This window comes from Prionailurus viverrinus, chromosome B4 (assembly GCF_022837055.1).
Source record: "Prionailurus viverrinus isolate Anna chromosome B4, UM_Priviv_1.0, whole genome shotgun sequence".
Lineage (NCBI taxonomy): Eukaryota > Metazoa > Chordata > Mammalia > Carnivora > Felidae > Prionailurus > Prionailurus viverrinus.
In genome coordinates, this window is record NC_062567.1 from 1,993,801 (window position 1) to 2,017,388 (window position 23,588).

The following is a 23,588-nucleotide window of genomic DNA, read 5'->3' on the forward strand; positions in this document are numbered from 1 at the left end:
TGAATTCAGCATTACCTTGATTCCCAAACCAGACAAAGACCCCACTAAAGAGGAGAATTACAGGCCAATATCACTAATGAACATGGATGCAGAAATTCTCAACAAGATACTAGCAAATTGAATTCAACAGTATATTAAAAGAATTATTCACCATGATCAAATGGGATTTATTCCTGGGCTGCAGGGCTGGTTCATTATTCACAAATCAATCAATTAACGTGATACATCACATTAATAGAAGAAAGGAAAAAAACCATATGCTGCTGTCACGAGATGCAGAAAAAGCATTTGACAAAATACAGCATCCTTTCTTAATAAAAACTCTCAAGAGTTTTTCTCAAGAAAAGTTGGGATAGAAGGAACATACCTGAACATCATAAAGGCCATATATGAAAGGCCCACAGCTAATATCATCCTCAATGGGGAAAAAATGAGAGCTTTCCTCCTGAGATCAGGAACACAACAGGAATGTCCACTCCCACCACTGTTGTTTAACAGTGTTGGAAGTCCTAGCCTCAGCAATCAGACAACAAAATGAAATAAAATACATCCAAATTGGCAAAGAAGAAGTCAAACTTTCACTCTTTGCAGATGACATTATACTCTACATGGAAAACCCAAAAGATTCCACCAAAAAACTGCTAGAGCTGATACAGGAATTCAACAAAGTCACAGGATATAAAATCAATGTACAGAAATCAGTCGCATTTCTATACACCAATAATGAGGCAACAAAAATATCAGGGAATTGATCCCATCTATAGTTGCATCAAAAACCATAAAATACCTCGGAATAAACCTAACCAAAGAGGTAAAAGATCTATACACTGAAAACTTTAGGAAGCTTTTGAAGGAAATTGAAGATGACACAAAGAAATGGAAAAACATTCCGTGCTCATGGATGGAAGAACAAATATTGTTAAAATGTCGATACTACCCAAAGCAGTCTACACATTCAATGCAATCTCAATCAAAATAGCACCAGCATTCTTCACAGAACAGAACAAACAAACCTCTAATTTGTATGGAACCACAGAGACCATGAATAGCCAAAGTAATATTGGGGGGAAAAAAAAAGCCAAAGCTGGAAGCATCACAGTTCTGACTTCAAGCTGTATTACAAAGCCGTAATCAAGACAGTATGGTATTGGCACAAAAACAGATATATAGATCAATGGAATAGAATAGAGAACCCAGAAATGGACCCACAAACATATGGCCAGCTAATGTTCGACAAAGCAGGAAAGAGTATCCAATGGAAACATGTCTCTTTAGCAAATGGTGCTGGGAGAACTGAACAGCAACATGCAGAAGAATGAAACTGGACCACTTTCTTACACTGTACACAAAAATAAATTCAAAATGGATGAAAGACCTAAATATAAGACAAGAAACCATCAAAATCCTAAGGAGAAAACAGGCAACAACCACTTTGAACTTGGCCACGGCAACTTCTTACTTGACATGTCTCTGAAGGCAAGGGAAGTAAAAGCAAAAATGAATTATTGGGATTTCATCAAGATAAAAAAAGAAGCTTCCGCACCGCAAAGGCAACAGTCAGCAAAACTAAAAGGCAACCGATAGAATGGGAGAAGATATTTGCAAATGACATATCAGATAAAGGGTTAGTATCCAAAATCTATAAAGAACTTATCATACATTAGAAAAAAAAAAAAGAACTTCTCAAACTCAACATCCGAAAAACCAATAATCCAGTGAAGAAATGGGCAGAAGACATGAAAAGCCACTTTTCCAAAGAAGACCTCCAGATGGCAAACTGACACGTGAAAAGATGCTCAACATCACTCATCATCAGGGAAACACAAATCAAAACCACACTGAGATACCACCTTATCAGTCAGAATGGCTAAAATTAACAACTCTGGAAACTCTGATGTTGGCGAGGATGTGGAGAAAGGGGCACCCTCTTGCACTGCTGGTGGGAATGCAAACTGGTGCAGCCACTCTGGAAGAAAGTATGGAGGTTCCTCAAAAAACTACGAAATTACCCTATGACTCTGCAGTTGCACTCCTAGGAACTTATCCAAAGGGTACGAGTGATGATTCGAAGGGTCACATGCCCCCCGATGTTTAAAGCAGTGCTGTCAACAATAGTCAAATTATGGAAAGAGCCCAGATGTCCATCCATTGATGAATGGGTTACGAAGATGTGGTATATATGTATATAATGGAATAGTAGTGATGAAAAAGAATGAAATCTTGCCATTTACAACAACATGGGTGGAACTGGAGGGTATTATGCTAAGCAAAATAAGTCAACCAGAGAGACAGATACCACATGATTTCACTCATATGTGGAATTTGAGAAACTTAACAGATGGTCATAGGGGAAGGATAGGAGAAATAAGATGAAAACAGAGGGGGAGGCAAACCATAAGAGACTCAAATACAGAAAACAAACTGAGGGTTGATGGGTTGTGGGGGTGCCCTTTGGTGACGGGCATTCAGGAGGGCCCTTGTTGGGATGAGCACTGGGTGTCCTGTGGAAGTGATGAATCACTGGATTCTATTCCTGAAGCCAAGACTACACTGTATGTTAAGTAACTTGAGAATTAAAAAAAAAAAAAGACTTCTCTCCCTTTTTGTTAACCAGGGTTCCTCAGTGTGAGGAAGGAGGATGCTGACTGTGTTAGTATAGTAAGTCCTAAACATCCCAAAGGCGCTGGTGTTAAAGGTAAGACAGTGAGCAAACACTGAGCCCGTTAGCGGCCTGCTGGACTATCCCCGTAGTAGATAGCAAGGGATCGAGAAGTTAAAATAGGACACGTATAGGAGCTGTGAAGGTAAGGGGTCTTAGGGCCAGCCAGTTAAGATACTTTGAGTTACCTGTAACAGAAACCCAAACTGGCTTACGCAGTAAAAGGGTTTAACAGGCTTACTCTTCAGTTCCAGCCGAGGGGCGGGTTCAAGTACCATTTGCCCAGGACTCTCTGTTTCACCTTGCCCTCCCCTGCACAGTAGTTTTGTCCCGAGGCTGCCACGCGGCGCTCCCTGCTTCCTTTGCGTGTCCAGGGAGGGAAGCCTCCTCCTAACCTTCACTTCAGTTTCCACAGCCCAGTTGGTCGTCTGCACACCCCGCGCAGACTGAAAGGGCACAGAGTGCCCTGGCTAGCTCAGGCCGTCCCGAGCCCGTCTTCCAGAACCGGGTCCGGGTCAGTCCTGCCCAGGGTCCGTCAGTGCTCCTGAGCCCGGCAGGACCGGCTGCGGCACCGGATGCCGAGTGGGTGGACGCAGACTGTCCGCTGTGGCGCGGGGGCTGTGTTGTTTCGAAGTAGCGTGACCCATTTTACATTTGGAAATTGAGAGGAAGAGAGGCCACAGAGCTTTTGAGAGAATGCATTAGCTAAGCAACTGCTTGTGAGTGTGAGTGGTGTCAGAAGTACCGGAGACTCGGTGCCCGAGCCACACGTCACATGAGGTCCTTCCTCCTCCGTGTCCGTGTCTTTTCTCTTCTTAAGTTTTTATTTTAATTCCAGCAGTTAGCATACAGCGTAATGTTGGTTGCAGGTGTACAATATAGGGATTCAACACTTGCGTACATCACCCAGTGCTCGTCACAAGTGCCTCCTTCATCCCCCATCACCTCATCCCCCCGTCTCCCCACCCTCCCCTCAGGTAACCAGCAGCGCGTTCTCTGTAGTTAAGAGTGTCTCTTGGTTTGTCTCTCTTTCCCTTTGCTTGTTTTGTTTCTTAAATTCCACATGAGTGAAATCATATGGTCTGTGTCTTTCTCTGACTGACTTATTTCATTTAGCATCTAGCTCCCGTGCTTTTTTTTCTTGCCTTATTGTGTCATGAATATTTTTTATGTGTCAGTCTCCCCACCTAGACATTGAGTTCCTTGAGGGTAGTTATCATATCTTAAGTATCTCTGACGCCTTAGTGCCCATGCCTGGCGTATAGAGGACAAGCAATGAGTGTCCCTTGAATAAAGCGTATGTGGGCTTCTACCTACAACACTGAATTTCAAGAACAGTACAGACCAGGGTCTCTTTTTAAAAGGGTGTTGGGGGGGGGGGTTACTCAGTCAGTTAAATGTCCAGCTCTTGATTTCAACTCAGGTCATGATCTCATGGTTTGTGAGACCGAGCCCCACGTGCTGACATCACGGAGCCTGCTTGGGAATCTCTGTCCCTCCCTGTCTCTCCGCCCCTCCCCTGCTCATGCACATGCTCTCGCTCTCTCTCTCTCTCAAAATAAACATTAAAAAAAATAATAAAAGGGTGTTAAGGACTTGTATGGCTGTATTTTTCTGTATGTAAATGGAAGAGTCTAGTAGATATGGAAAAAATTCTGTGATTTCTTCCCACAAAGGTTAAAATAAGGAACTTTAGCCCTTTCAGTACATAATTTGAGAAAATAAGAAGATATATATTTCTGTTTCATTTCCCCATTTCTTGGAAGATAGAAATTTCTGGTTTTCAGTAGATGGAGAGGTTTTACTTCTCATCTGTGTTGCAAAACTAAAATGCAGAATGATGTAAAGGCTGTTGTTGCTTTCACTTTTTACAGCAGTAGAAAATGAAACAAGATTTATACATGTTTGCAGCTTACTAGATACAAAAGCTGTAGGTTTATATAACTATTGGTATATTTATACCATAATTCTTTCGCGAGTCCCTACTGTGTGCCAGAAGCACAAATACAAAGTAGTCCCTGCCATCAAAGAATTTGTAAGACTGGAGGCAACAAAAACAGAAACTATCAAATGCACAAGGGCTGTCATGGAAGCGTGTGCAGTGATTGTTCCTGTGATGAACTCACTATCAGAACTTATTTCTTTTGTAATAATTAGTAGTCTTGTTTTCATATTTGAATTGTTATCAGTTTATAAGTTTACCATATTTGTAGGCTCATGAGCTGTCAATCTTTGAAGTAGGATGTTTTATCACTTCTATAAAATGGTATATTCTGTTTAGGTTTAGTGAAAAAAAAAAACTTACTGTATGAACATTGGATTTTACCTTTGTTATAGGTATATAAGCTTTTGAAATGGTGACTAATGGAAGAGAAAAGGTGTTATGATTCAGAATGATGGCTTTTAGATAACTTCCCTCACTGTCTAGGGGCACAATTCCCAGAGTTACTGTCAACATTGAAATTTCAAGTTTTTTTCTGTCCCTCAAGCTCAAGATGCCACTAAAGATGGTGGTAAAGAGAAACGAGAGGAAGGATTTATTTTCATCTGCGTCTCTCGTCACAGGACCGGATTATGTTCTTTTCTCTTATTTTCTGTCCCTTAGGATGCTGTAGAAAGAATTATTTTATTGGATGGTATCTTCTGGTCTTTCAAGTTCCAGGATCATGTGATATTTTGGGGGTAAACATGAGCTTAGGACATTAATCACAGGTCGGAGTCACCTCGAATTCGTAGTGGCTGAATAGTTTACACCTGGCTACCGAGGCAGCAGGATGAACTGTGAAGCATCTCAGTGAAAAACTGAAATGTTTTTTCTAATTGATTTTTTATAATAGGTGAACACTGTCCTGAAACTAACCTCGATGTTCTGGTTACTGTATATGGCCCTAACAGGGCCAAGATTATTTGGGCACTAAGGAACTCGTGGTTTCTAGTACCTGGGACAAAATTCTCCTGATTCTCACAAATGTTAACGTTTCAAGAATTGTTTTTAATATATACTTTTCATGAACTCAAAATTCACTGCAGAGCGTGGTAGAGGGAGAAGGAGAAAGGAACTGAATCTTTTTTCACCTTTCTTTTCTTTTTTTTTTTTTTTAAATGTTTAAGGCGATCGTCAAATGCTTAGAAGATCGGGGGTTTTTCATTTTACTTACCTCATCAGCCTTAATGTCAGAAACAAGTAAGGACAGCTTTTTTAAAAAACTACTTTTCAGTGTGTTTACTTTTGTTTTATAAGATCAGCAGCCTTAACTTTTCTTACGATTTTCATCCTGTGTAGATTTTGCAGATGAGCGGGTGTGCCTCCACGGGTTACACTTATTCCATTCGTCCCCTCCAGCAGGTAAGGGCACAGTGACTTCCGTTCGCAGCGTCTGTGTGGCGTTGGTCTGTCCTCACGTTAACCCTTCAGCTGCACTAGACCCTGGTAACTGTTTGCTCCTCTTAAATAACACTTCTTCCAGCTCCCCAGGTGATCCCCACTATCCGCTTAGCACATTTCTTTCCTCTGAGCTTCACATGCACATAGTCACTTGCCTATTGACAGTTCCACTGAGATGTCTCAGGTGTCCCTCAAATTCAGCATGCCCCAGACGCGCTCCTGTGTCAGCACGCAGCACTAGCTAGGAGACACTGTCCCCGTCGTCTGCCTGGTAAACAGGACTCGGCCTTCACAGACGTGGCTTTCTCTGTGAGGACTGCTTATTTCCTTCCCCTTTGTCAGGTGAAGTTGACCCCTATAAGGACCAAGAGTTGGCTTGTGGGGGCAAAAAAATTAATATTTACGGTATGTAAATAGACGTACAGTGTATTCGCAGTATTAAAATTTCAGAGGACGATTAGGAAACAAAATCTAAAGAGGCTCTTGGGTGGGAGAGAGGAGGAATAAAATCAGGAGAAGCCCCGCCTGAGCCTGTCACTCAGGTCTGTCAGGTGTCCGCTTAATGGCCTCGTTACTGATTCTTGTCACCACTGTCCCCTCAGTGAGGACTTCTGGCTTAGGAGCGGTACCATTTCAGTATTTATTCACATAATTGTTTAATGCCTGCCTTTCTTTCTTTTTTTTAATTTATTTTTTAATTTACATCCAAGTAAGTTGGCATGTAGTGCAACAGTGATTTCAGGAGTAGATTCCTTAATGCCTCTTACCCATGTAGCCCATCCCCCCTCGCATACCCCCTCCAGCAACCCTGTTTGTTCTCTATCTATTATTTTAAGAGTCTCTTCTGTTTTGTCCCCCTCCCTGCTTTCGTATTATTTTTGCTTCCCTTCCCTTATGTTCACCTGTTTTATATCTTCAATTCCTCATATGAGTGAAGTCATTTGATATTTGTCTTTCTCTAATTTCACTTAGCATAATACCCTCTAGTTCCTTCCACGTAGTTGTAAATGGCAAGATTTCATTCTTTTTGATTGCCAAGTAATACTCCATTGTATGTATGTACCACATCATCTTTATTCATTCATCCACCGATAGACATTTGGGCTCTTTCCATACTTAGACTGTTGTTGATAGTACTGCTATAAACATTGTGCCCCTTTGAAACAGCACACTTGTATCCCTTGGATAAATACCTAGTAGTGCAGTTTCTGCGTCGTAGAGTGGTTCTATTTTTAATTTTTTGAGGAACCTCCATATGGTTCTCCAGAGTGGCTGCACCAGTTTGCATTCCCACCAGCAGTGCCAAAGAGATCCTCTTTCTCCACATCCTTGCCAACCTCTGTCATTGCCTGAGTTGTTAATGTTAGCCATTCTGACAGGTGTAAGGTGATATCTCATTGTGGTTTTGATTTTAATTTCCCTGACGATGAGTGATGTTGAGCACATTTTCATGTGCCTGTTAGCCATCTGGATGTCTGCTTTGGAGAAGTGTCTATTCATGTCTTTTGCCCATTTCTTCACTGGATTATTTGTTTTTGGGGGGTTGAGTTTGGTGAGTTCTTTTTAGATTTTAGATACTAACCCTTTATCTGATATGTCATTTGCAAATATCTTCTCCCATTCTGTCAGTTGCCTTTTAGTTTTGCTGATTGTTTCCTTCGCTGTGCAGCTTTTTACTTGATGAGGTCCCAGTAGTTCATTTTTGCTTTTTTTCCCCTTGCCTCCAGAGATGTGTTGAGTAAGAATTTGCTGCAGCCGAGGTCAAAGAGGTTTTTGCCTGCTTTCTCCTCTAGGATTTTAATGGCTTTCTGTCTTACGTTTAGGTCTTTCATCCATTTTGAGTTTATTTTTGTGTATGGTGTAAGAAAGTGGTCCAGATGCATGTCGCTGTCCAGTTTTCCCAGCACCATTTGCTGAAGAGACTGTCTTTATTCCATTGGATACTCTTTCCTGCTTTGTCAAAGATTAGTTGGCCATATGTTTATGGGTCCATTTCTGGGCTCTCTATTCTTTTCCATTGATCTGAATGTCTGTTTTTGTGCCAGTACCATACTGTCTTAATGATTACAGCTTTGTAATACCGCTTGAAGTGCAGGATTGTGATGCCTCTACCTTTGGTTTTCTTTTTCAAGATTGCTTTGGCTATTCGGGGTCTTTTCTGGTTCCATACAAATGTCAGGATTGTTTGTTCTAGCTCTGTGCAGAATGCTGATGGTATTTTGATAGGGATTGCCTGCCTTTTCTTTATTTTATTGTATTCCTATCATCTACTAGTGCCAGGCATCTGAAAAGTAACAAATGTTGGGGGACCTGGCTGGCTCAGTTGGATTAGTGTATGACTCTCGATCTCAGGGTTGTGAGTTCGAGCCCCACGTTGGGTAGAAGTTACTTAAAAGTAGGGGCACCTGGGTGGCCCAGTCAGTGAAGTGTCTGACTCTTGGTTTTGGCTCAGGTCATGATCTCATGGTTTCGTGGGTTTAAGCCCCACATCAGGCTCTGTGCTGGCAGCATGGAGCCTGCTTGGGATTCTCTGTCTACCTCTCCCCACTTGCTCTGTCTCTCTCAAAAAAAACCCAAAAAACTTAAAAATAAATAGGGGCACCTGGGTGGCTCAGTCAGCTAAGCATCTGACTCTTGATTTCAACTTAGGTCACGATCTTAGGGTCATGGGACCAAGCCACATCAGGCTCCGCACTGGGCAATTTGCTGAACAAATAACGAAAGTAAAGGAGTCCTTTCTTTTTGTCATATGAGGATATTTCCCTCATAACTTATAATCGCACTGTGTATCTTTAAACATAAAATTATATGTAGCATTTATAAAACTACGACCAATATAGACATGTTTTTAAAGTTGATTTTTAAAAACTGTATTCAGTTACTGGGGTGCCTGGGTGGCTCAGTCGGTTAAGCATCTGACTCTTGATTTTGGCTCATGTCATGATCTCCCATTTTGTGAGTTTAAGCCCTGAATCAGGCTCTGTGCTAACAGCATGGAGCCTGCTTGGGATTCTCTTTCTCCTTCCCTCCCTCCCCCCACCCCTCCTTCTCAAAATAAATAAACTTTAAAAAAAATTAAAAATATGTTTTATTCATTTTTTAAAATTTTTTTTTAATGTTTTTTTATTTTTGAGACAGAGACAGAGCATAAGCAGGGGAGGGGAAGAGAGAGAGGGAGACACAGAATCCGAAGCAGTCTCCAGGCTCTGAGCTGTCAGCACAGAGCCCGACGCGGGGCTCGAACTCACGGACCGTGAGATCATGACCTGAGCCGAAGTCGGACGCTCAACCGACTGAACCACCCGGGCGCCCCAAAATATGTTTAAAAAAAAATTGTATTCAGTCACTGAAAGCAGAGAACTGCACTATGTTGGGCATCGCTATGGCCAAAGCAAGACATACTGGTTATGAGAACATAATGGCAATAAGTGTTGGCACTTTTCAGGCCTTTGCTCTGTCAGGCATCATGCTGTGTGACTGACAGCAGCCCTTACCTTACTGCTTATGGTGACAGCTCAGAGGTGACGGACTGAGACCTGAATTCGCCCAGGGTCAAATAGCTGATTCCTGAGCTGCCTTCCAGCCCCTACCCCAGACTGCCTCACTCTTCTGTGATAACTCGGACTTCAGCCTTATTTTTATTTGTGTGTGTGTGTGTGTGTGTGTGTGTGTGTGTGTGTGTGTGTGTGTGTGTGTCTGTTTTCCAGCCTTATTTTTAAACGTACTTCAGCTTTAACGGAGAAACACTGGTGCGTGTGCCATTCACAGTTGAGCAGCACAGGGCCCATATGTGAGGAAACAGTGAGGATACGTGACCACATTCAGATCCTCCGCTGGGTCATTGAGACATTTTCTACCTAGGCACATCTGGAAGCTCAGAACTCTGATTGTTTTAAATTGGTACTTTGCTTAGCAAACTTTAAAAGTTCCTCGTCATAGATTTTATGATAGTTTATTACAAATCCTTCTGTTTCTGCCTTTCTACATTCTTGAGATAATGAAGTTGTCTAGAAAAATACTACATGGTTGTGAGCTATATTAGTGCTATATCAACTTTTTAATATTTTTCCTTCACTTATTACTTTTTATATGATGAACCACTTGAAGGGAATTTTTATTTTAAGTCTACCCACATTTTCCTATTTATCCATATTTGCTATTCTTTTTCCATTTCCTAATACTTGTTCAAGGGCAAATGTATTCATCTAGGACTTACGTGGCATTTCTTAATTCTGCAGTTACTTTTTCTTTAAAAAGAGTGGTATGATTTGTACTTCAGTTTAGTAGCACTAGAGGCTTTTATTATCTGTGGGGTTTTATTTAAGAGTTACTCTTAATGATGTAACTCTAACTTTTCTAGGACTTTATTTCCCACATCTTAGTAACCTGACCTTTTCCCTTTTTTTCCCTAGTACTGTTTTCCTATAGATGGTTGACTTGCTGAAAAATTAGCATTTCAGTCAAAGAGGGAGTGGAACACAAGAGTAGTTGGTTTAGTTATTTAATTTTTTTAAAAAAGTTTATGTCATTTGACTAAGAAGGGGGAGAAATCAACACCAGTAGTTAACCATGAGATTTGGGGGCCTTTCTGCAGGTCAGTTGGCTTGCATTGTAACTTAAAAGAATTTGAATGAATTAAATAAGATGCACATAAAGGAAGACCTATTTTGAAAGCAGGAAATGAGCATTAAAAAGTAAACGCAGGGGTGCCTGGGTGTCTCAGTGGGTTAAGCTTCCGACTCTTGATTTCATCTCAGGTCATGATCTCATAGTTCATGGGATCAAGCCCCACATTGGGCTCTTGCTCTGACAGCATAGAGCCTGCTTGGGGTTCATTTTCTCTCTCTCTCTCTCTCTCTCTCTCTCTCTCTCTCTCTTTCTCTCTCTCTCTCTTTCTCTTTCTCTCTCTCTCTCTTTCTCCCCACCCCCACCCCACCCCCCTGTGCTCATGCTATGTGTCTCTCTCTTTCAAAATAAACATTTTTTTTAAAAAGTGTGGAAAGCAAATCCATGATGGCACTTGAGCACACGCTGGGGTCCTAGTCAGATGGAGTGGACCTGGAGGCGGGTCTGCCTTCTTCTAACCTAGTGATTGCATTTGAATGATTTTTTTTGGTGTGTGTGTGTGTGTGTGTGTGTGTGTGTGTGTGTGTGTGTGTGTGTTTCCATATATATGGAGAGAGAGCTATTCATTAAATGTACCCAGAGGTCCTCTATTAATTGTGAGTTAGATTACTATTTGAAACACTTTCATATTTAACCATCCCATAATTTTATAATCTAAAGCATTTTCTTCCTGCAGGTTTTTGTAAAAAAAAAAAAAAGAACTTCAGGTTTTAATGTATGTATATATGTTTTAGGGCTGAAAGAATTGAAAGTTGAAGATGACATCTCATCAAAGGTAACACCTGTTTTACCTGCCCTTAATTGTGCCCTTCTGGAAGCAAAGAAATCGTTTACTGAAGAGGGAATCTGTCCAAACACGTTAGTAAAGCGTAGTTTCCAAGAACTGTACAAGGTGGACAAAAGTCCCTCATTGACTACTGCTTCTCAGGATGGAATTAAAGAGACTGCGTTCTTCGGCCAACTGTCCAATGGCTTTGACTTGGCTCCTCCAGCAGAAAAGTGTCCTTTACAGTCATTCACTCAGTTGAAGTCTTATTTTTCAGATCCTACTGGGTACATTTTGGAAGTGTCTACCGCGTTAGATTTATTAGCAGAGCGTCCTCAGTCCCCTTGTATCTCAGATGGGATTTGCGATGCTGGATTTTCTTTAGTTATGACTCCAGATCCTGAATTTTTGGAGTCAGAGGCAGAAGTAAGAAAAGAAACTGAAACAGAAAAGAATCCCGAAGACATGTCGAAAGCAAGGCAGGTAGCTGTGATCTCGCTAAACCCAGCCTTAGGTCGGAGAGTCCAGCCCAAGAGGAAGGCAAGCGTGCCGCCCACCGTGCAGAGTAAACGGGTGAACTTGTGCCGTCCCTTCCCCAAGAGGGCTGCCAGTGCGGGCAAGGGTTCCGACTGTCCCACAACGCTCAAATTAGTTAAAGGACCGTTTCCTCAGAAAAGAAAAAGAGGTAAGCACGATTTCTGTGGATTACTAACTGCGCAGTTAAAAGTAACTGTGGTTCTCTGACACTGTTCCTGTCTGATCGTTGTGCACTGAGCTGGGCGGTTGCAGAAGTGTGTTAGAGATGCCAGCATTTCCCTCTGGGTGATTGTCTACGGGCTGAAGTTTGAGAAGCACTGATCTAGATAACAGGTGAAAATCAAGAAATGGGGGAAACTAAGGCATTTCAAAAGCCCACCCACCAAAGACTACATTTCATTTGTAAAATGGCTCAACCGTCACTCAGTCGCTTAAACACACACCATTCTGGGCAATGATTATTTAGTTTCTGAGCTGTCCTCGGACAATTAAGGGTGGAAGAAGAGGATCTTCTAAAATCAGGCTCACCAATAGCAGCAAAAAGTGGTAGCTGAGAGGGGCGCCTGGGTGGCGCAGTCGGTTAAGCGTCCGACTTCAGCCAGGTCACGATCTCGCGGTCCGTGAGTTCGAGCCCCGCGTCGGGCTCTGGGCTGATGGCTCAGAGCCTGGAGCCTGTTTCCGATTCTGTGTCTCCCTCTCTCTCTGCCCCTCCCCCGTTCGTGCTCTGTCTCTCTCTGTCCCAAAAATAAATAAATGTTGAAAAAAAAAAAAATTTAATAAAAAAAAAAAAAAGTGGTAGCTGAGAGTCTGAACATGTAGAAAGAGAGAATGAAATGCCTGGATTTTCCGAACCTGAAACAGTCTGGCCCAGAATTTCCCTTCCTTTGTGTGTATCAGAGTTTGAAAAATAGTCACCTGGATCCTACGTAAACCTGTTGAAACAATGGCCAGTGGCCTGGAGACACATATATTGGAACAGTTCTACAAATGGCTTTGTTGACCCTGAAAATCGAACCAGAGTCTCAGGCCAGTTAGTGTATAGTCAAATGCACTTTACCAAGCCTAGTACAGCAGACAATGTGATTTTGGCTCGGGGTCATCCTAGATTACATGTAGTGGATTTTGCTTAGAAGTAGGCAACCATATGCCCTGGGACCCATTAGGGAACCTGAGGACCCCTCAGGGGTTTACCTGTCGTCTCTGGCTACTTCACACGGTGCCGGCAGAGGTGGGCAGCTGTGCCTTAGACCGTATGGCCTTCAAAGCTGGAAATACGTCCTGCCAGCCTGTCTCAGAAAACGTTTGCTAAGCCCATCTGTAGTGTTTTGAATTTAGAAATTGTGGTGCTTAAAGAGGAAAACATCAAGGATCTGCAGATCATCAGGATTCTAGATAGTTATTTGTGGCTTAGTATAGTTTGGGAGATGGGGTGCATGTGCTCACATGTACATTCAGAGGCTGATGGGAAGTAGGGCAGTAGGAAACAGCGAAATTCGACTGCACCGCTCCTCACAAGTACATTCCAGGCCAGCCGTGTTGAGTTTCTACTATATATGAACCAGTTTACTTCAAGGTATTAAATAAATTATCTACAATTCAACATTCACTGTTTCTCAAATGTTTTTACTTTCCTCCACTATAAGAAATATGTTTTATATTACAGTCCGGTGCGCACAAATTCATGCATGACTGAAACAAATTTCAAAAAACATTTACCCTGCCTCTGCGTAATGCAGTCTGGTTCTTTCTGTTCTGTTTCCTTTAAGAAAGGATCCTGATTGCAGCCCATTAAATTTATTTTACAGCCCACCAGTGGGTGGTGCATACAGGTTTGAGAAACATGGCACTGAGTGAGGCAGAGAAGCAGGGCAGTCCCCTGTAGGGTCACCTTGCTTCGTGTTTGTTTCCCTCCCAGGACCCGGGTTGTGCGGGGTCTCCCTGCCTGTGCAGGTCCTCGGAACCTCCCCCACGTCTTGGTCCTCTCTTATTCTTGTCTGAATTTAGTCTGAACTGTTTTCCTGCTTCAGTTATATTTTGCCTTTCTTTGTGCTAAAAATTTTAGAAAATAACTAGAGTAGAATGAGAAGTATTCTTCAAAGAAAAACAAAACCGTATGTTGCTCTGTTACTTGCAATAGTTTAGGAGGGAGGAACAGCATTAGACTCAGGGAGACGTCGTACACCAAGAGATGTGAAAGTTTTTTTTAAAAGCCACTCCTTTCTCTAACCTCCAAGAGAATGAAATGAAACTGGTCTCTTTTCTACATTTTACTAACAGCGATCATGATTTCTTAAACCAGTGTCGTGTTTCCTGTTCTCAATTAGAAATACAGTTGACCTTCGAACGATGTAGGCATCAGGGGCACTGACCTCCCACCCCCTGCAATAGAAAATCTCTAACTTTTGATTCCCCAGACTTAACTACTGATAGCCTCCCATTGACCAGAAGCCTTACTGATAACACAAATCATTGATTGACATGTACTTTGTACATTGTATGTATCATACCCTATATTTTTACAATCATGTAAGCTAGAAAAAAGTTATTCAAGTCATAAGGAAGAGAATACACTCACGGTAGTGTACTTACATTTATTGGAAAAAAATCCACTCAAACCAACATTCAAGGATCAACTGTAGTGTTTTCTGTATAATGTAGTTTTAAAATATCTGCGAACACAACGCGTGATATTTTTATTGGTATCTTTGGGACTAGTTTTTTGGTTTGACAACTGAAAGTATGAAAAGTCAGTGGGAAGGGACGTTTTCAAAGGGAACATTTATTAACTTTTTTTTTTGTTTAACTCTTCAAAGGTTGAAACACTTTCTGTTGTGTTAGCAAGTGGTCCTCAGGTTTTCTCCTTACTTGCCTCCACTGGTAGCTGTTCCCTTCGGTGTGCGAAGCAAAGCTGAGCATTTTGTAAGAGAGAGGAGCAAGTGTCAGAGACTTGTAGGAGATTAAATCAGGCGAAGGCTTCTTCAGTGGACCTTCCTCTGTCTTTTCTGAAAAGACGATTTTTCCGGTGATGTTAAGACGTGGATATTTGGGAGCAGTCCAGTGAAATCTGTAAGGTGGCTCTGTGTGTCTAGTCTCTTCTCTGCAGTCTGGTTACGGTTTCACCTACCTCGCCTCGTGGTGGCTGTGTTGCTTTCCCACAAATTCTCCATTCCCCAGTGCTGTGAACCACCGTCTTCAGCCTTACCTGCCACAGCAGTCAGGAAAGATTATGGAGATTTTTTTTTTTCTTTTAAAGTCATGCCGTGTTTTTATAAAGTTAGGACTCTAGCAGTTTTCTTCTTCACCTGACAGGGCTATCGTCTGACGCTTAGAAAGTTCGTGTTTTTACATTGTATATGAGAACTTTGGACTTCTGCTTTGTTTAAAAGAAAATCTTTATTAGAATACCCTGAAGTTTGTATTTTCTTCCCTATTGCTAAAGTTACCTCTCCGAAAACCAAAGCAAAGAAAAAGCTATTGCTGATAAGTATCTGAGCCCCCTACCCCTTAAAACACGGTGTGTTTTCTACATAAGGTGCTGAAGTGCTGACTGCACAGTTTGTACAGACAACCAAATTGGATAGGAAAAACCAAGAAGCTCCCATTTCTAAAGATGTTCCAGTGGCAACGAGTGCTAAAAGGGCAAGGAAACAAGAGAACTCTCCAGTCAAAACTGTTCCAAGGGCTAAGCCACCCGTGAAGAAATCTCCACAAAAACAGAGGGTAAATATAGTAAGAGGCAATCAGAATCCCAGACTCAAAAAGCAGCCACAACCTGGTAAGAAATACTCTTCCTGTGAATTTAAACACCGCAATACAGACTAACTGAGATTGCAAGAGAGTGTATTGGAATAATGTAAGAACGGTTGAGGTTTACCAACCGTTCCTGCTGTCCCCCTTCGCTCCCACACCGACAGGACTAAGTAGGTTGGGTTCCTGTCGTAAACACATCCGTGAGGTGCAGATTCTTGCCTTCACACAATAGAGCCTCCCTGTTAGTTTGCACAAAGCCTCAGCGTGACCGTCTGCAAGAGTGTACGTGGCAAGGAGCTTTTTTATAACTAAATGCACAGGCACGTAGTCTCTGGCTGTATTTTTCTGGGCCGCAATCACTTACAAAAAGTAGAAGCCTGTAAGTTTATTTGTCCAAAGGGAATTCTAAAGAGATCATTCAAGATACTCGGGAATCCAGAAACCTGGTTTTGGTGTTAAAAGGCATTAAGTTCACTTTAAAAGCAGTTTTACTTTTCTAGTTTTGTTGAAGTGAACGATGAAGTTTAGTTCCGTGAACCCATGGCCAGCTGCGCTGGTTCCACATCTGCAGCTGCTGGAAGCGGCCTCCTTACCAGAAGGCCCCATCGGCCTCGGAGGCCTCCCCTCTGGAATGGAACACCTGTCACGCCCGCGCCCCTGCTCTGCTTTCCCATCTCTGCGTGTAGCGTGCGGCTTCCGCCTGCAAAGTCTGATGTTCCTTCACGCTCCATACGGAGTCCTGTTCCGGAGCATGTGTGTCGTGCTCTTGTTTTAACACAGACTTGATTCCTCATGCCTTTTTCCTGGCAGTTCTCTGTCTACCCTTCCTGATTCTGCATTCTCCCTTATCTAGTTTTAGATTTTTAAAAAACCTCAGAGTCAGTGGAACTTCAGAAAATACGGGTTTTTTTGAGGTGAATCGATTATGAATAAGTTTGTTTTTTCCTGAACTTCTGTAATACTGTTATTTTATGACTGAAGAGTTGTTTTGGTTTGGGGTTTCTTTTAAATGAGGGAAGGATCTTTAAAAGCTCTTCATGTCATTCTAACACCAGTCTTGCCATGGTGACACCCATACACGCCACATATAAGCTCTTCTCGTCTCCTGGGCATTCACAGCAAGGCCGTGTCCCACCCTTCTATGCTTCCCTCCTGCTGTTTCTTGTCGTGTCCCTGCCCCACCAGGTACCCCAGGCTCACCCCCACATCACACCGACGTCTGCTCGTGTGCCGTTCCCCTGTACCAGTCCAGACCTCAGCCAGGTCCTGCCTCCACTGTGAGACCTTTCCTGCCGCTCTGATCTTAAGCGAGCTCTGTTTTCTTTCCTTTCCTTTCCTTTTGAGTTTTTGAGAACACTGCGGAATCAAATTCATCCTTTTTTCGAATCATCTGATATGTCTTGGTCTTGTCTTTCCAGTGAATTTGTAAACATTATGAGCGTAGACACGTGTATAAATGCCTTGTATGCTTAGCTGTGTCATTTGGATCATTTGTACCGAACTGGCTCTCAGGTATTTGTAGACTAGTTGACTAATGGGAGGAATGCAGCTGGGTATTAGCACAAAAGGGAGCCCAGGAAATGAAAAGTTTTTAAAACATGTATTCAGAAAAAGGCTGATTTGCATTCAAATGTCTGTATATATTATATAGCCACATTCCAAGGTAAAATTTTAAGATTCCCACCTTTTAAATAATCTCTTAGTTTTTCTTGTATTTCTTAACCACCTATACTAATCAGTTTCATTTCTTTTGCTTAAAGCATCAGAATTTAAGAAGGCTCATTTTTGTTACTGAAACTAATGCCTTTGTGTCCTTTTATAAGTTTTTAATACAGTTTTTATTTATTGAGCTCTTTATTTTTTATATACTTTATTTGGTGTTGTCTTATTTGTATTTCTTAAAAGAGATGATCAGTATTCTATTTTTAATTGATAGAGAACCTCTAACAAGTCAGTAATTAAGTGATTTACCAGAGACTACACATATTTGTTAAACTGGATCCTTTTTCTTTCGGTGCAGTGTTTTTTATATTAGGCCTTACTCATAAGTGATATCCTATAATACCAGCAAAGATAGGATGAAATTAGTATGAATAAACCTATCAGGTCACAAAATGGATTTCATGTTTCTAGTATATCCATGGGGCGAATGAGATGATTCTCCGCCTTGGGTCATTTTCTTCTACTGAATCCCTTGGGTTTTGCTATTTTACCTAAAAAATGGACAGTGGTTGTTACTTTTATCCTTCCCACCATATGCACAAACCCTTCTCATTCTGTTTGATGACCTCACAGGCCAGAGTTTTCTTTTTTTTAAACGGATTAGTCATGGGGCACCTGGGTGGCTCAGTCGGTCGAGCATTCGACTTTGGCTCCGGTCATAATCTTACAGTTCGTGAGTTCAAGCCCCACATCAGGCTCGCTGCTGTCAGCACAGAGCTCACTTCACATCCTCTGTTCCCCTCTCTCTGCCCGTCCCCTCCTTCCACTTTCTCAAAAATAAATAAAACATTTAAAAAAAAAATGGATTAGTGTGCTTGCTTCGGCAGCACATATACTAAAAAAATGGATTAGCCATTGGCCTTTGCAGGCAGGTCAGTAATCCGTTTCAGACCTGCTGCTGTTATAAAGAAAAACGCATGGTTTTCCTATCCATGCACCTGCCGCAGGGAATCGTTCCCTAGTGTTGTCGTGAACTTTGTCCTTCATGACAACCGCATTTAAGGAAGCTGAATTAATACCCTGTGAATACACATAAACCACTGGAGAAGGTCAGTTTTCTGGTTAAAGGCGAATGGCTAGATGTGATTATCTACAGAAAGAATTATCGGGCAAACATGCAGACAGAGGGAATGTTTTCAGTGTAGAAATTAAAGTTTTAAAAGGTGATAAAATTGGTGATTTTGAGGGAATACTCATGACTTTTCTGATTTTTTATTTATATCATTACTTATTATAATTAAACATCAATATGATTAAAAGTCATCTCTAGTTTGGGGCATCTGGTGGCTCAGTCGGTTAAGTGTCCGACTCTTGGTTTTGGCTCAGGTCATGATCTCACAGTTCATTTGACTGAGCCCTGTGTCAGACTCTGCCCTGATAGCACCAGGCTTCCTTGGAATTCTCTCTCTCTGCCTCTACCCTGCTCGCACGCTCTGTCTCCCCCGCTCCCTCTTTCTCTCTGTCTCTCAAAATCAATAAATAAGCACTTTTTAAAAAAAAAAGTCATCTCTAGGGGCGCCTGTGTGACTTAGTCGGTTAAGCATCTGACTTCGGCTCAGGTCATGATCTCGCGGTCCATGTGTTCGAGCCCTGTATCGAGCTCTGTGCTGACATCTCGGAGCCTGGAGCCTGCTTCAGATTCTGTGTCTCCCTCTCTCTTTGCCCCTTCCCTGCTCATGCTCTGTCTCTCTCTGTCTCTCAAAAATAAATAAACATTTAAAAATTTTTAAAAAAACAAAGTCATCTCTAGTTTGAATTTAAGTGATTTCTCTAATAAAGCACTTGTTAAGGGAAATGATTCCTAAAAGTATGTTAAAATGCTATAATATACACTTCAAATTTAGAAAGTCACTAGATTGTAAGCTCTCTGAGGGCAGGACTCTTCTTCTCTTGTTTATTCTTGTTCTTTTTCCTCTTTGCATGTTTTCTCAGCTAAGTAGTATGTCTTGTGTGTAGATTGGCACATACATTTCTGAAAGGTGATTTCTTTTTAAATCAGTATGCACATTCCTTAAGACTTGTTCTTGTGGTAAATATGTTATAATAGAACTGATAGTTGGAAGGAATCTGTCTGATAGTGAAATTTTAATATATAATCTATGTAACCTATCCAGAGGTTTTTCTTGAATATGTTGACTTAATCATTGATTTTCACTAAACGGTAATAATAGAGCAGAGAATTAAAATACATAGAAATCAAATGTTATATGTCTTTTTCTTTTATACTGAAGCAAAAGGAGAAACTGGTTCACAGCTTCAATCAGAAATCTCATCAGTTGGTCAAGAGGATGTTGACATAAATGCAGCTCGGGCGGAAAGCATCTCAGTGGCTCAGAAAGATCTACCTGAAAACTCCATTGTCAACTGTGACTCCCAGGCCCTAAATATGTTAGCTGACCTAGCGTTAAGTGCTGCTTCTTCCGCCACGCCGCCATCTGAGCCCAGAAACTTTCCCTGCCCCTCTGAACTGCCACAAGATGATGTTTTGCTTTCTAAAGAACATTCTCTGCACAGTACGTCTGACCATGAATATCACAGAGGAGTTAAAAATCAGAAAGGTGGACTGTTCCCGAAACCCTCCACTGGGAGGAAGAGCCCTCCAACGTCAGACTCCGCTGTCAGCCAGGAGGAAGAGAGCTCGGTTCCTGGCAGCAAGGCCCCTGTGGAAGCTTCACCAGCACTTCCCGAGGAAACACTAGAAACTTCTGAGGCAAGCCAAAGCACTTTCGTTGCCGTGGAACATTCCTATGCCCTGCTGCTTGCAGAACATTCAAAGAAACATCTGCAACAGAGAGGAATCCCAAGCCCGGCCTTCGCCAAGAATGGCACCAAAGGCCCCGAGGCAGGGACCCCTGTGGGGAAAGTCATGCCCTTCCGACATCAGCAGAGCACCTCCCCGCTGCGGAAGCTGTCTGAGGACCCGCTACCCAAGTGCAGGAGCCAAGTGGTGTCCTCTGACCCGAGAGACTTCCAATGCTCTCACACTGTGCTCAGCTGTGACGGCTCCGTCAAGGTCACGTTCCAATGTGAGACAGAGTACGTATTCGGCTTAGACAGCAAGTACACCAACCACCCGCTGGAGAAAACTGTAGTAAGAGCACTGCATGGGTAAGTGGGAGTGACACTTGATGAAAATGGACGTAACTCTGGTGTGGAGATCAACGTCAAGGGAAGGGATACCTGTGCCAGAATCTGGGGAGAGGGAAAGAAGGGTACTGTGTGTAACTCCAGTAACTTAGGAATAGTATCAGGCAGTTGTGTTTACTGCCTAAGAAAATGAGGCTGGTTTTGCCACCATCGGTGGTCACATGGAGCCCTTTAGCAAGCTAACTTTAGCCCTGTGAACAGCTTTCCATTTTGAGATGCTCCCACATAAGCCTTTGTGGCCTTTGAATTTACAATATGTCAATGAGATCTTAATGTAGAATCGTGAAATACAGAAATAATGCCTTACAGACTGAATTCCAGAAGAAATGTTTCAAGAATTACTTCTAACTTCTTAGGTTGGTCCAGTGGTCTGAGCGAGCAGTCTTACATGGGGTTGTTCTGTAAATCTAAGGAGTCAGAGCATCAAGGCAGTAACAGCAGAGCAGCTGAAAGCATGGGCTTTGGAGCGTAGACGAACCCGGGTTTTAATCTCCCGAGTTACCAACTTACTAACTAGCTTCTGGGACCCGGGGGTTCCTGTTCTTTGGGACAGTGCTTCTAGGGGTCTCACAGGAGTGCAGATTCTGACTCTGGTCTGTTTGGGATGGGGCCCGAGAGTCTGCATTTCTGGCGAATTTCCAGGTGGTGCCAGGGGAGCGTCGGTGGCAGTCCGTGGGCAGTGCTTTTAAGTGTTTAATGTCAGCAATGGCTACCAGCAGGTTGTTACGTATATTAAGGTTTTGCACAGTGACTGACCCGTACTAATAAGTGGTACTCGTTGCTAGTAGCAGGGACCATTAGTTATATGAAATGACATTCAGCTTCCTGTGAATGGAATATTTCACATGGAAGCAACTAACCTGTATCAGACTTCTTTTCTTGCTCCGGTTACACGCTCACATTCCTAGGAGCATATACTTAACGTTCCCATCTACTCATGAGGGGTGTTTCTTAGCTCTAATCCTGTGTAACAGAGGCCCAGCTCCGTAGCCCCTCCGACGCTCTCTGCTGTCATCCTGCCGGGCAAGTGGCCAGAAGTGTTTTCTCCCCATTCAGTTTCAGGAGATTTTCTGGAACTATAATCTGAAAATAGTGTTGTTCTGCTGACTTGCCCACAGAGATATTTTAACCTCCAGACTTTCCCAACTATTAGAAGAGAAACACAAAAATAGAAATGAGTTGGCCAGACTTAGCAAAAGCAAGACGAGGATTGGGGTAGTTGCTGGAGCCATTCTTCACATAACAGGTGTATTGTGTCCAAAGGGAGTTGGAGTGGCATAAAAGAGAAATCCTAGACCGGGAGTCTGGAGACTTCTGTTCCAATCATGGTTCTGCTTAAGGGTTTTGTGATCTGAAGAAGTCACTTTTCAAACCTCCGATTTTCAGTTCCCTTTTCTGCCTCTGTAAAATGGGTGGATTAGATCCGTCATAACCACTTGTTAAGTCAACTTCATTTTTACATTATTGTTTCATATCCATGTATTTTAAAATAAAAATGAACAAATTTAAAACTAAGATGCAAATGAAGGCACTTATGATAAGACAGTCCACCAAAATCACCATTCTCAATGACTTTTTACATGTTTTTTCTTTAAAATCTCAGGCCCTGGAACACTGACTTACCTGATAATGTGGAAGAAGTGAAGCTTTTACTTCATATGTGGGTGGCTCTGTTTTACAGCAGCCACAACAAGGTGATGCGGTCATCCCGAAAAGTGGTGGAGCACAGCAACCCCGCAAAATACGTGTCTATAAATAGCACATTAGAATCGTTGGAATTCAGCGAACTTGAGGAGGCCTCCAGCGTGCAGAGGTGTCCTGTGGACCCTCCGTTGGAGACTAACAAATCTCCCAGAGGTCCTGCTGCCGACGTGTCCTTCCCAGACGCCGACTCCTTGCTTCCCTTCATTAAACCACCACCCACAAGAGGCTTGGAGCTCTGGGTGCAGAACGAACAGAAAGAGATTTTTGCAGGAGAGGGTCTTCCAGACACCCCAGAGAGCCAGAATTTCATCTATTCCTGTAATAATGAGGTAAGTACGTGCTGACATCATTTTTGAAGAAATTTCTTTTTTCTCTCAATGTGTGAAATCACATTCAAGACGTGCCGTGGGTTTCTTTTAGGAAGGTGGATTGTCTGTGTAAAGGATTAATAAGCCAGGCACTTAGTTTCTGTAAGTACCGCTCTAGATTGTCTGCAGGTGGAGCTCGTCTCCATCCTGATTGAAGAAGCAGAAGTGGAAGAAGACCATGGGGGCCACATGGGTCGGGGGCCAGGCATAATTGTGGCACTTATTAGTTACGGAGTTTGGGGCAAATTACTGGTTTTCTCTGAGCATACGCTCCCATCTTTTAAAAGAGGTAAATAATATCTGATCTGTCTTAGAACAGTTTTGAAGGATCAGATGCAATGATAAGAGTTAGAGATCTTTGATAAGCCTTGAACTGAAATGAAGTCTGTTAAAGATGATTCTGGAAAACAAATGCTGGCACGGTAAACGTGATGCCATGCCCCTGTGGGCCTGTTGGTAATTGTGGCAGATATGGAAACTACACTGTGATTCTTTGCGCTGCTCGCCACTGACGCTCCACAAGGCCAGATGGTCACGTGTTCACTGGAGCCCGTAAACAAGTTGCAGCAAACTTCTAAGCAAACGGCTTAACAAAATATATGCCCTTTTAAGTTTTCAGCTTGGTCTATTCCAGAATAATTTTGCATGCATTTGGGCACCTACAGTGCCTGTTTTAACACTGAGTTGACAGCGTGTCCGTATCTGGGGTTACTTGGGATTTGCGCCTCCAGGGAGACTCAGCCTGTGTCTCCAGATGCTGGTATCATCAAAATGGCTGTGAGCCCCGTAGCGGTCTAAGCTTTTTGCTCACATCAACTCAGTTTTCATGCAGCCCAGTGAGATAAAGACCACTCCACCCCATCTTATAGACGAGGAAACTAAGGCACAGAGAAGTGTGCCAGTTGCCTGAAGTCACACAGTAAA

At 42.5% G+C, this 23,588-nt stretch overlaps 1 protein-coding gene across 6 annotated transcripts in view; it reads left to right on the top strand.

The window, feature by feature from the left end:
• TASOR2 (transcription activation suppressor family member 2) overlaps positions 1-23,588 on the top strand; it is a 78,118-nt gene that overhangs the window by 37,232 nt on the left and 17,298 nt on the right. For 5 of the 6 annotated variants that reach the window (XM_047867611.1, XM_047867615.1, XM_047867610.1 and 2 more), the window contains 6 exons: positions 5,771-5,843; positions 5,943-6,005; positions 11,405-12,121; positions 15,506-15,748; positions 19,677-20,553; positions 22,196-22,625. In XM_047867611.1, the coding sequence (XP_047723567.1) occupies positions 5,771-5,843; positions 5,943-6,005; positions 11,405-12,121; positions 15,506-15,748; positions 19,677-20,553; positions 22,196-22,625 (2,403 nt within the window). The remainder of the gene's footprint in view (positions 1-5,770; positions 5,844-5,942; positions 6,006-11,404; positions 12,122-15,505; positions 15,749-19,676; positions 20,554-22,195; positions 22,626-23,588) is intronic. The other variant, XM_047867613.1, reaches the window with a different exon arrangement.